This window comes from Elgaria multicarinata, chromosome 14 (assembly GCF_023053635.1).
Source record: "Elgaria multicarinata webbii isolate HBS135686 ecotype San Diego chromosome 14, rElgMul1.1.pri, whole genome shotgun sequence".
Classification (NCBI taxonomy): Eukaryota; Metazoa; Chordata; class Lepidosauria; order Squamata; family Anguidae; genus Elgaria; species Elgaria multicarinata.
The window spans coordinates 25,996,615-26,009,479 of record NC_086184.1 but is presented as its reverse complement, the minus strand read 5'-3'; the positions used below and the strand labels follow the sequence as shown (position 1 = coordinate 26,009,479).

At 50.5% G+C, this 12,865-nt stretch overlaps 2 protein-coding genes across 4 annotated transcripts in view; one reads left to right on the top strand and one right to left on the bottom strand.

Annotated features, from left to right (window-relative positions):
* DUS2 (dihydrouridine synthase 2) overlaps positions 1–3,816 on the bottom strand; it is a 42,118-nt gene extending 38,302 nt beyond the window's left edge. Inside the window, exon 1 of one of the 3 annotated variants that reach the window (XM_063141544.1) lies at positions 3,775–3,816. The gene's annotated coding sequence lies outside the window, so the exon portion shown is untranslated. Of the gene's footprint in view, positions 1–1,548; positions 1,568–1,994; positions 2,015–3,774 lie in introns of those variants that run through there. The other 2 variants (XM_063141543.1, XM_063141545.1) reach the window with 2 other exon arrangements.
* A 3,397-nt stretch (positions 3,817–7,213) lies between these two features.
* On the top strand, positions 7,214–9,051 carry DDX28 (DEAD-box helicase 28). The gene has a single exon (XM_063141394.1). The coding sequence runs from the start codon at positions 7,214–7,216 to the stop codon at positions 8,888–8,890; it is 1,677 nt and encodes a 558-aa protein (XP_062997464.1). The 3' UTR covers positions 8,891–9,051.
* The last annotated feature ends 3,814 nt before the right edge of the window (positions 9,052–12,865 follow it).

The window sequence follows — 12,865 nt, the reverse complement described above, 5'->3', positions numbered from 1 at the left end:
TGTGAAGGTTGGCTGTAAACATGGAGTAAAAGGAAAGAGACTTTTAAAGGGGCAGAGATCTTTAAAGAGTTGTTCAAGGTCCTAGAAAGAACCCTGACAACCCCGTGAATAATGTTGTGTACCTCAATCATGTATCTCGTCACCTTTCTTCTAAACTAAACAGCCCCAAACGTTGCAATGATTCCTCAAAGGGAACCGTCTTGATCATTTTGGTTCCCTTTCTTCACTTTTGCCAGCTCTATAATATCCTCCCTATTCTTTGAGAAGTGGCGAACAAAAATGCCCACAGTATTCCAGAATTATAGTCAATCTCAGAGTTATTGCTAGGACAAAAATGAGGTGGCCGGAGGAGCAGGAGGGGAGATGATTTCATAAATTATGTATATTACAAAACCTCGTGTGGTGCAGAGTGGTAAGTGGCAGTTACTGCAGCCGAAACTCTCCCCACGGCCTGAGTTCAATCCCAGCGGAAGCTGGTTCTCAGGCAGCTGGCTCAGGTTGACTCAGCCTTCCATCCTTCTGAGGTCGGTAAAATGAGGACCCAGCTAGCTGGGGGAAAGGTAACCACGACTGGGGAAGGCAATGGCAAACCACCCCGCTACAAAAGTCTGCCAAGAAAATGTCAGCGAAAGCAGGCGTCCCTCTAGGAGTCACTTGTGAGACTTGCTCCCAAGTTAGGTATGTACAGGACTGCAGAAAAGCAGAACAGAGTTGAAGTTCATGAACGTGAGCCAGCAGTGTGAAGGAGCTGCAAAAAAGCCAAACGCAATGGTAGGCTGCATTCATCGATCCATAGTCTCCAAGTCACGAGAAGCAATAGATGCCCTTTATTCCATGATAGTCAGACCACATCTGGAATAATGTACCCAGCTCTGGATACCACACTTTAAGGAAGATGCACATAAACCAGCATGGGTGCAGAGAAAGGAAACAAAAATGCTCAGGGGTATGGAAACAGATCTTATGAGGAAAGTAGGGGTGTGCACGGACCCCCCGATCCTCTTCACGGCCGATCCGCAAATTGCGGATCAGGCTCGCTCCGCCCCGCCCCGCCTGGGGGCCACTCCGCTCCGCTGCAGAGCTCCGGCTCCAAATCGGAGCTCCGCAGTGGCGGGGAGTGGCGTCAGGTAAGGCCCCCCTCCCTCCTCCCCCTTACCTGTGTCCGTCGCGGCCCATCCCAGCTTCACTAGAGCCCACGGCTCAACCAGGAAGTGTAGGCCCCAATTGCAGCCTACACTTCCTGGTTGAGCCGCGGGCTCTAGTGAAGCTGGGATGGGCCGCGACGGACTCAGGTAAGACCCCCCACCCCCTTGGTCCCTTACCTGGCTCTGCCGCCGTCGCCGCATGGGTGGCGGCAGGGCCAGGTAAACCCCCCTCCCTCCTCTCCCTTACCTGCGTCCTAGTTTCAGCCTAGTCTTCCTGGTTGAGTCCTCGGGCTCAATTGAAGCAGCCGCGGGACCGCGGACGGACGCAGGTAAGGGAGAGGAGGGAGGGGGGGTTTACCTGGCCCTGCCGCCGTCGCGGCAGAGCCAAGTAAACCCCACTTACCTTTTTGACGGAGCTCCAGATCGAGGCGAAGGATCCGCCTTCACCTTGATCCGCTCCGCAATGCTCTGCGGGTCCCCCAATCATCTTCGCCTCCGCCTTAAGGGTAGGCAAAGCCCCCCGCTCCGCTCCTGCTTCTCCGGTTCGAGGAGAAGCGGAGCACATCCCTAGAGGAAAGGTTGAAGGAACTGGGTACGTTTAGCCTGGAGAAGAGAAGAATGAAGGGGGCACAAAAGTGCTCTTCAAATACCTGAAAGGCTGCCACATAGAAGGGGCTAGCCTAAAGAGCAGGACTAGGTCTAACAGGTTTGAGTTACTGAAAGGTAGATTTTGGTTGAAGTTTAGAATAAATTCTTGACAGTAAGAACGCGTAGACAATGGAACCAATCAGTGCCAGCTTCAGACTTCTGAGGGCCATTGGGCGAGATCCCTTCACTCAGTGAGCTTACCTCCTCACCGCCATTGTCATTAACTGCTCTCACTCCTCCTCCTCATTGCTACTGCTTTCTTGCTTGATGGACAGAGAGCAAATTGGCAACAGCATCAACTCCTCCTCCTCCTCACCACTTCCATTGCCTTGGCCAGAGCAAGAGTCCAGTGAACAAGCAGGTTGCAAGGGTCAAGGTGAGGAACAAGTCCAGGGAGATCTTATCAGCGGGCCCCTGCTCGGGGGTGGACTCTCAGCAGGGGCCTCACCATTCCTACCCTCAAAGCTGTCCCTGGAACCAATTACCTAAGGGAGGCGAACAGGCTATTTCCTACTAGAAGTCTTCAAGCAAAAGCCAGCCAGCCATTAGCTGAGGATTTCTTGAATAGAGCAATCTATTCAAGAAGATGGACTACAAATGTGGACTACAAGATAGACTACAAGAGTGGGCAGGCGTCAGCCTTGCAGGAGCATCATCATCATCATCATTAGAACCACAACAGCCTTAGAATTAAGGAATGCTGAGCCCAAGGATTTGGGTATCAGAACTGAAGCTAAGTCTAGCTACACAAAAGCCCACTTCTGACTACACACACACACTCCGCCCACCCCAAAAAACACCCTTCTTATTTCAGCTGTATAATTTAGGTCATAGTGGTGGAAGTCATTTTGTTACTGATATTGTTAAAATGATTTGGACTGAGAAATCCATGCCAATCTACCACAAAATCCCCAAAGATCAACCCACAGATCCAGCTGTACCTTTTGCCCACCCCTGGCCTACAAGGTCCCGCTCCAAATCTAGGATGCTAAGAAAACCTTGCAGTATAATCTCATTTACTTTGTTTTTTGTAATTATTCTTTTGAATGCATGAGGATATGATCATAAGAACATAAGAAGATCAGAAGTGCCACGCTGGATCAGACCAAGGATCCATCTAGCCCAGCACTTTGTTTACACAGTGGCCAACCAGCCATTGGCCAGGTACCAACAAGGCAGGACATTGTGCAACAGCACCCTCCCACCCATGTTCCCCAGCAACTGGTACACACAGGCTTATTGCCTCGAATACTGGAGCTAGCACACAATCATCAGGGCTAGTAGCCATTGATAGCCTTCTCCTCCAGGAATTTATCCAACCCCCTTTTTAAAAGTCATCCAAATTGGTAGCCATCGCTACATCTTGTGGTAGTGAGTTCCATAGCTTAACTATGCGCTGTGTGAAGAAGTACTTCCTCTTATTTGTCCTGGATCTCCCACCAATCAGCTTCATGGGATGACCCCCATTGGGTTCTAGTATTTTGAGAGAGGGAGAAAAATGTCTCCCTATGCCTGTTTAGGCAGGAAAAAAAGTCCTACAACTCCCAGCATTCCTCAGGCTGCTGTACTCACTGGGGCATGCTGGGAATTGGAGGACTCCCCCCCCTCCCGTCTAAACATGCATAGCATCACACACTAAAGGCACAATCCTATGCATGTTTAGACAGAAACTCCTACAACTCCCAGCATTCCTCAGCCGGCCATACTAACTGGGGCATGCTGGGAATTGTAGGACTCCCGCCCTGCTTCTAAACATGCACAGTGTAGCACCCTCAGCCGCCTTTACGCCGCAAGGGACGTGATAAAAGGGGCAGGACTTGCACTGAGCGCCATTAACCAGGGGGCCAAATGGCCGGCTCGTCCTCGAAACCCCGGAGAGGGGCAGAAGCCGCCGCCGCCCTCTCAGGACCCTCAGAAAGACAGACGGGAGTGGGGGAGGGGAGGCTTCCTTGAGGCGAATCCCTCTTTCCAACGGACTCACCGCGCGCCCCGCTCGGCCCCGCCCCTTTCCTCCACGCGCCGGCTCCCAGGCCTCGTTTCGTGCGGCTCCACCAACTTCCGCGCATGCGCTCTCTTTCTCCGCCGCCCTCGTGCCTCAGAGAGAGCGCCGCGAGGAACTCGATTGGACGTCATCACACTGCGTCGTGGTTCTGCCCTTTCCCGGGATTATAACTACAGAGATAAGGAGAAGAAAAAAGTAGAGGCCCATAGCTTGAATTTGAGATGACCGAATCCAGCTTGTGTGATGGATTCGATCATCTCAAATCTATGATTCTTAACACACACAAAAATGTAGAGCAGCCTATTACAAGAGATTTTAATTTATCTGCACAGAGCCTTTCAGATTTATAATTGTTTCCAATTGAACAAACAAGGACCCCGATATGCTTGATAGAAAGGAAAATTCCTGAATCTACAGAGCTCGTAGTCCAAACGGCCTTAATCTGATGGGCAATTCATAGGCTTCTACCAGTTTTTTCTCTCCTTAGGAATTTGGAGAGCAGTAGCTGGAAGTTTAGCCCAGAATATATTTTGGAAATTACTCCGTTTACTCTATTTTTCATATGCAGGCAATGCCATGTGCATGATTCAGCAATCCAAAAGAAACAAATAGCTATAGCAGCACATCTAGTATGTATTGTGTGTCTGTGCGAAACATTTTGGCATTAAACACCAGCTTCAGTCACAAATAGGAGTAGGCTACAATACCACTCATAAGCTGAAGCCAGAAGAGGCCTATTACTGAGGGGCTCCGACTCAGCGTATAAATGGTAATGTAGCATATTGCAGCCAGGAAATCAGAAGATGTTTACTTCTTGGGAGAAGAGCAATGTCAAGTCTTGATAAAATAGTTAAGAGCAGAGACACCACACTGACAACAAAGGTCCGCATAGTTAAAGCAATTCCTCGTAGTAACCTATGGCTGCGAGAGCTGGACCATAAGGAAGGCTGAGTGAAGGAAGATAGATGCTTTTGAACTGTGGTGTTGGAGGGAAATTCTGAGAGTGACTTGGACTGCAAGAAGATCAAACCAGTCCATACTCCAGGAAATGTGGACAGGGACTGTCAAGAAATACTTTTGAAAGCCGCCGTGAGAGCCTTTTTTGGCTGAATGGCGCCATAAAAATGCTTAAATAAATATAAATAAAATAAATAAATAAAGCCAGACTGCTCACTTGAGGGAATGGTATTAAAGGCAAAACTGAAGTACTTTGGCCACATAATAAGAAGACAGGACACCCTGGAGAAGAGGCTGATGCTAGGGAAAGTGGAAGGCAAAAGGAAGAGGGGCCGACCAAGGGCAAGATCGATGGATGATATTCTGGAGGTGACGGACTCGACCTTGGGGAAGCTGGGGGTGGCGACGGCCGACAGAAAGCTCTGGCGTGGGCTGGTCCATGAAGTCACGAAGAGTCAGAAGCGACTGAACGAATGAACAACAAAGCATATTGTGACTGAAGCTGATGTTTTATTTTTTTTAAAAAAAAAAGCCACATTTTCAAATCCCAATCTCTCTCTGTGTGTATTTTAATTCTATAAATTTAATTTTTTAAAACTAACTTTATAAACTGGATGCACTACTGGTGGTTATTTGTTCTATATCTCTGCGTACATGCATGTAATTTTATATGTAAGTGTATGTGTTTGCAGAAAGATACATTAACAGTTATTTAAATATATTCCGTTGAATATTCTGCCTTCTACCCTCAACAGTAACTGTGATGTTATTTATTCTAATTTTATCACTAAAACATTGATTTTGAACACACTTTCCCCCATCTCTTACGTTTGTTTCTCATCATTGCGCGACTTCTCCCTCCCTCTTCAAAACAAACTCGGCAAGTTTATTCTGGATCAAGAAACATGTGGGGATCAGAGGAGGGAAGAGAAGATTTCTCTTTCCCAACTCTGAATAGAGATAAAGTGAAGAAGAAAACCCAGTGTTGCAACGTCATCCTAACGCGACTGTGGAGCTCACAGAGATAGAAAAGAGAAGTAGAACACCCTATCGCCATCCTTAGGCTTTCCACTCTAACTTCTGATGCAAAGATCTTGGCTAATGTGATGGAGAATCGTCACCCTACATCCATACACAACTTATAGAGACCCCCCCCCCTTTAAAAAAAAATAGTATTTTTCACTCCTGCCAGAATCATAGAATCATAGAATAGCAGAGCTGGAAGGGGCCTACAAGGCCATCAAGTCCAACCCCCTGCTCAATGCAGGATTCCAATATAAACCATCCCTGACAGATGGTTGTCCAGCTGCCTCTAGTGTGGGAATGCCCACAACCTCCCTAGGTAACTGATTCCATTGTTGTACTGCTCTAACAGTCAGGAAGTTTTTCCTGATGTCCAGCTGGAATCTGGCTTCCTTTAATTTGAGCCCGTTATTCCGTGTCCTGCACTCTGGGAGGATCGAGAAGAGATCCTGGCCCTCCTCTGTGTGACAACCTTTCAAGTATTTGAAGAGTGCTATCATGTCTCCCCTCAGTCTTCTCTTCTCCAGGCTAAACATGCCCAGTCCTTTCAGTCTCTCTTCATAGGGCTTTGTTTCCAGACCCCTGATCATCCTGGTTGCCCTCCTCTGAATACGCTCCACCTTGTCTGTGTCCTTCTTGAATTGTGGAGTCCAGAACTGAACACAATACTCTAGATGAGGCCTAAGCAGGGCCGAATACAGAGCAACCAGTACCTCACATGATTTGGAAGCTCTACTTCTATTAATGCAGCCCCAAATAGCATTGGCCTTTCTTGCAGCCATATCGCACTGTTGGCTCATATTCAGCTTGCAATCTACAACAATTCCAAGATTCTTCTCGTTTGTAGTATTGCTGAGGCAAGTATCCCCCATCTTGTAACTGTGCCTTTGGTTTCTATTTCCTAAATGTAGAACTTGGCATTTATCCCTATTAAATTTCATTCTGTTGTTTTCAGCCCAGCACTCCAGCCTATCAAGATCACTTTGAAGTTTGTTTCTGTCTTCCAGGGTATTAGCTATCCCACCCAATTTTGTGTCATCTGCAAATTTGATCAGCGTTCCCTGCACCTCCTCGTCCAAATCATTAATAAAAATGTTGAAGAGCACTGGGCCCAGGACTGAGCCCTACGGCACCCCACTCGTTGCCTCTCCCCACTTTGAGAAGGTTCCATTTTCTACGTCTATGCATGCGACATTCAAGCTCAATAACAATTTCACCATGAAAGTGTCACTCTAGCATGTCTCTCTCTCTATGGTATTTGGTCGCCAATCCGTTTTTTCCTCGGCTGGGTTAGCGCGGAGAGATTTCGTCATCAGCCTTCGACTCCATAGTGGCGATAGGGAAACCGTGAAAGAAAGCCGCGCGAGGTGACGGCGTCATCTACCCGCGACCGCCTGCTGTCTCCTCACGCCGCCGCCGCCGCTCTTTCGCCTGGCGGATGGCGCTGTACGCTTGCGGGGCCCGTGGGGCCGCCTGGGCCGGCGCTCCAGGCCGGGTTGCCCCGCCGGCTTTGCGCCGCTGGAGCCTGCGCTCGGGCTCCGGGACGCCACCGGCGGAGGAGGCGGCGGCGGCGGCGGCGCCGAACGTGGTGCGGGTCCCGCACGCTTGGCGGCTCCAGCTGGAGCGGGGCGGCTCCAGACCCGGCCGGAAGGGCGCCCCCGCTGCTGCGCCGGGCCCACCCCGCTCCGTGAAGCTGCTGCTGCGGAGCCGCCGCAAGGAGCTGAGCCAGGCCGCGCGGCAGACGGTGGGCCGCTGGGAGAAGCCTCGCTTGGTCTCGGGTGGCTGGAAGCACCGCTTGTCCCGGGGGGATTATTTCCGGCTGGAGCGGACTCGGCAGGAGTCGCCTGAGGAGGCCGGCGCTGACTCTCCCCCCTCCTCTTTCCTAGCCCTGGGCGTGGAGCCCCAGCTAGTCTCCGTCTTGCAGGACGTGCTGGGCATCTCCCAGCCCACCGCCGTGCAGAAGCGCACCATCCCCACCCTGCTGAAGGGGTCCAGCGCACTCTGTGCCGCGGAGACCGGCAGCGGCAAGACTCTGGCCTACCTGCTGCCCCTGATCCAGCGGCTCTTGCAAGCCCGGCACTGGCCCACCGGGCACGTTGCCTCCCCCCGCTCCTTGGTGGTGCTGCCTTCCCGAGAGCTCGCGGGACAGGTGCGGAGCGTAGCCTCGTACCTGTGCACGCCATTGGGCTTGCAGGTAAGGGAGTTCGGGGGTGGCCGGGGCATAGGCCACATCTGGCGGAAGATCCACGCCGGCCCTGCCGACCTCCTGGTGGCCACGCCAGGCGCGCTGTGCAAGGCGCTGCGGAGGAGGATGTTGAGCTTGGAGAAGCTGCACTGCCTGGTGTTGGATGAAGTGGACACCTTGCTGGACCCCACCTTTGTAGACCTGGTGGAAGACCTGCTTCAGCAGGTCCCCCTCAGCACCAGCCTCAAGGAAGTCAGTGACGTTTGGGATCCCAAAGCCCAGCTGGTGGCTATGGGAGCCACCATCCCGAAGGGGTTGGGCAAAATGCTGAGTAAGGTCGCCGATCTGGACGGCTTCAGCATACTCACCAGCCAGAGTCTGCATCACCTTCAGCCCCACGTGGAGCAAAAATTCATGCGCGTGAAGGGCAGCAACAAGGTGGTGGAGATGCTGCAGCTGATCAAAGATCGAGGGCCCTCGTCTGGAGGGGTTCTGATTTTCTGCAACAGCGCCAGTACAGTCAACTGGCTTGGTTACATATTGGATGACCATAAGATTAAACACCTGCGCTTGCAGGGACAGATGCAAGCGGTAATGAGAGAAGGTATCTTCGACTCCTTCCAGAAAGGCAGGTCTGACATCTTGGTATGCACAGATATCGCTTCCCGAGGACTGGATACCACCCAGGTGGAGCTAGTGATCAACTATGACTTTCCCCCAACGCTCCAGGATTACCTCCATCGGGTGGGGCGAGTTGGCCGCGTAGGCAGTGCATTTCCTGGGACTGTAGTCAGCTTTGTAACCCACAGGTGGGATGTGGACCTTGTCCAGAAAATAGAAACTGCAGCTCGCAAAAGAGCTCCATTGCCGGGGATGGAACCAATTATTAAAAAGTCTTTGTCTAATAAAGAAAAGAGAAGGCTGGTCTAAAGAACCTGACTTTAAATAATGCTTGCCAGGATGCTTGACGACGTTTCTGCAGAAAGCATTGTTTAATATTTTGTATGTTTGATTTGAGGACCTGAACAAAAGAGCAATGCAGTGAAAGCCCAGCCAAAGAATCTTGCAATGAATAAAATATCAAGCATAAATGGCTGATGATGTGGAATGGTCTGGTTTCCTCCCTCACCCGCAATATGGGTTGATGTTTATGTGTACTAAAACACACACCATCCATGCTGTATAGAGGAGGGAGGGATGAATGCTGTAGGCCTAATCTACTGCCATTTATCCTGGGGTGGTCATGAGGTCATCCCTGTGGATCCAAATGACACACAGCTGAACCCGGGGTGAACCGAGGACAGCCACTCAGTTCTCCTGGGATATCTGGGACAGCTTTTGTCCTGTTTCCCACCCACCCCGTTCCAGGGACAATCTCAAGGTCCATGGGGCATGTGGCTCTTCCTCCCGGGGTCCTCCCTCTTCCCCGCGAGTAGTGGGGCTCAGGAATCGAGCAAGGAGCTATGTGGGAAGAGTTCGGGGGTGAGGGGGAGAGCATTTTCACCATGTTTGCAATGGCTCTCACCACCTTCCAGCGCAGAGTTTGTTGTTTTTTAAACAAACAAACAAGCATGTGCCTTTGCACAGGATCGCACCCCTTGCTGTTGTGCAAAAGTCTCCGCTTTTTAAAAAAAAGAATGGCACCCCAGAACGGCCCTCCTTTACTCCCAGAACAACTCGTTGGCATGTGACCCCTGAGGGACAATCCCAGAAGTGCAAAACCCCATGATCATCCTTCCCCCACTCCCGGAAGGCCTCCAGGTGTAGATTAGGCCTTAGTCGAAAAGGGTCACTACATGGACTTCAAAGAAGGAATGGCATCCAAGGTCTGCTATACCCTCTGTTCCTTTCACTAACCAAACTAGCCAGCAGGTAGAGAACTTGGGTGCAGAACTTTCAGCAGCCGCTTCACCTCTTTGCAGCCTTTTCTTTTGGCACACACCAGCTGTGGCTCAGTGGTACAGCACATGCTCCCATTCAAAAGGCTGGAGATTCTATCCTTTCATAGTAGACTTGGGAAAGATCCCTGTCTGAAGCCCTGGAGAGACAATGCTAAGCTATATGGACCAGTGGTCTGACTTGGTATAATGACTCCGTGCCTCCTCTTAATCCAGCACAACTCATTTGTTGGGGGGGGGGGGAATCAAGCTGTACACCTTAGAAGGGTTTGACACCTTTTGGCTAGAGTTAGGCCTTTGCTAGACCTACCTGGCAATCTGTGCGGGAGGAGGGGCGAGCCCGCGGTGCAGCCCGCGGTGGCTGTTGCTTCAATCCACACATCAGACGTGACGGGCTAAAGGAAAGCCCATCGCGTCCGCCATTTTTTTTCAATTAAAGGGCTGGATGCGCACGAACGCTCATGCGCTTAGGTAAGTATTTATTTTTAAATGATTCTCCCCAATCTCCCCCCTGCCCTGATGGCTGCAATGCTCCTGCGGAGAGCTGCACCCCGTCCACCGCTTTTCCCAGCAACTCACGAGTAATTGCAGTAGCCGGGAAAAGCGGCAGAATGTGCTACACACTCATGGTCTCAGGCTGAGACCACAGGAAATACCGGGCCAAAAGTGGTGCCCGTTATCCCCGGGCAAGGGAGGGTTTGGCACACCCTTGCCTGAGCCCGGGATCCCCTGTGCATCATCTGGACTGCTTGCAAACATAAAAGTCATTTAGCAAAACGCAGTCGTTGTAAAACATTTGTCAAACTGACTTGGGATTTACTTCATTGAGTATATGTGCAAATAAGTGTCATTCACAACGTTCTTGCCCAACAATCTTGTGAATAGCAGTACTCCTTACCACTTAATCAGTAGCTATGCTACAGTTGGCTATTTAATCAATCCTGTCCTTCCTCTGAAGAACTTAGAGGAGATGACTACTTCATCCTCACTGTAGCTGTGTGATTGGTGAGGCTTGTCATAAAACCACCCAATGAACATTTTGGGAGCTTCCTGTAGGTCCATCTAGTTGAGCATTAGTTCCTCTTCTGGACTTCCCATAGGCATCTGGTTGGCTGCTGTGGGAAAAAGGATGTGGAACCAAACACACTGTTATGCTTGTTAGGGCCCTTATGAGCCAAGGGCTGTACGGAAGGAGGAGGAGGAGGAGGAGAAGAAGAGGAGGAGGAGGAGGAGGAGGAGGAGGAGGAGAAGAAGAGTGTCCTCCACATGCTTATGAAGTTGTCTTATGCTAAGTGGTCCATCTCTAGCCTGGTATGTTCTATGCCAGTGGCTCTTCAGGTTCTCAGACCAAGAGGGTTTTCCCAGCTCTGCAACCTGACATCCTTTGCCAGGGATAAAACCTGGGGCCTTCTGTGGACAAAACATGGGCTTGAGCACAGAGCTGTGTCCCCTGCCCTACCCCAGGGTGCCAGCCATACCTTCTTGGAGAAGGATGGGACATAGTGACTTGGGTTCACATGACATGACAATTCATGCTCAAAGTTGAATACGGGTTGGGTGTGGGTTGTTGAACTGTGGGTTGGTGTTTTATGCTAACCCAGCCATGCTATCAAACCACGATTTGTTAACCATTAACAACTCACAAAGAGAACCCATGGTTTCTTGTTGGCTTGTGAACAGTGGGTTGTTCATGGTTAACAAACCATGGTTTGTTAGCATGGCTTGGTTCATGCAACACAACAACCCATGGTTCAATGACAAGCCACATTCAACCTTGAGTGTGGGTTGTTGTGTAAACCCAGTGGGCCTGTTCAGACAACAAACTAAGGCATGGTTAGACCGCTAACCTTTTTTGCAGCAAATGGTTTGTGAGCATGTTTAAACCATGATGATGTAGCCACCATGGTTAAGAATGGTTCTCACGACATGCTAAGTCATAATGTTTAGCTCAAAATGCCTAGTGGGGTTTGTCTTCCTTGGGAGAACAAGCAGTTAACGGTGGTGGGTGTAAGGTGACATCACCCTGGCCCGCATTTCCCCAAACACACAAGCAGCAGCAAGGACAGAGAAACAGAGGAGGTCTTCCACTGAACATTAGTGGGGAGACATAAGTCAATGCTAGCCATGCATGCTCCACATGCTGGTATCTACAAATATTGAGGTTCTCGTCCTACTCCATAACTTGTAAGTCTTCTCCTGCCCCTTCCTTAAGCGCTTACCTATGCTGGAGCAAACAGATTCTTTTTCATTGCCACAACAGAAGATTGAAGCTGAGTGTGTTGTAGTGATGCCATGGTGTGTGCTGTGTGAATGTGTCTGGTCCTCTGAGTATGGGCTGTGCAGAGGTGCCCTTGGAGATCATGAGGGACAATAGGGCCAAGGCCAAATTTAGGGTAGAGAATCCTTGTTTCCCCGATCACCACCTCTGTGTCAAGAATGGAAATCCATCTATGCACATACCTGTTCGTACCCTTGTCAGGGCCCTCTGTTGACTCAAATGGAATAGTTCCTGGAGCCAGGTTTACCCTTTGCTATGTTATTGTTGCTGCTGAAACCAGGGTTCTGCCCCAGAATTTGTTTTCAATGCCTAGAACATAGGAGTTAATAATTACAGAAAGTACCTCTGAACTTGTGCAGAGCAGCTCCTGGTCCTGAGGTAGGCATTGTGAGGGAGGAAGCAGCAGCCAGGCACCTCTCCACCGTGCCTGGGTCCAGCTCCAGCTGAGAGCCCCCTCCCTCCTGCTACCAACTGTCTCTGGAGAGGCCACCAGTGAGGGAGGAAGCCGCAGCCAGGCACCTCTCCACCGTGCCTGGGTCCAGCTCCAGCTGAGAGCCCCCTCCCTCTTGCTGTCAACTGTAACTGCTGAACTTTACAACTAAGATTGTAGTGCCTGAATTTGCTTTCCTTTTCCCCCTCCCCCTCCCCCTCCTCCTCCCTCCCAATCCCCTTTCCTTTTGTGTCATGTCTTTTAGATTGTAAGCCTGTGGGCAGGGACTGTCAAGAAAT

What these genes read in the sequence shown, in the direction of transcription:
- DDX28 (XM_063141394.1), top strand. Translation starts at nt 7,214, where the DNA reads ATGGCGCTGTACGCTTGCGGGGCCCGTGGGGCCGCCTGGGCCGGCGCT.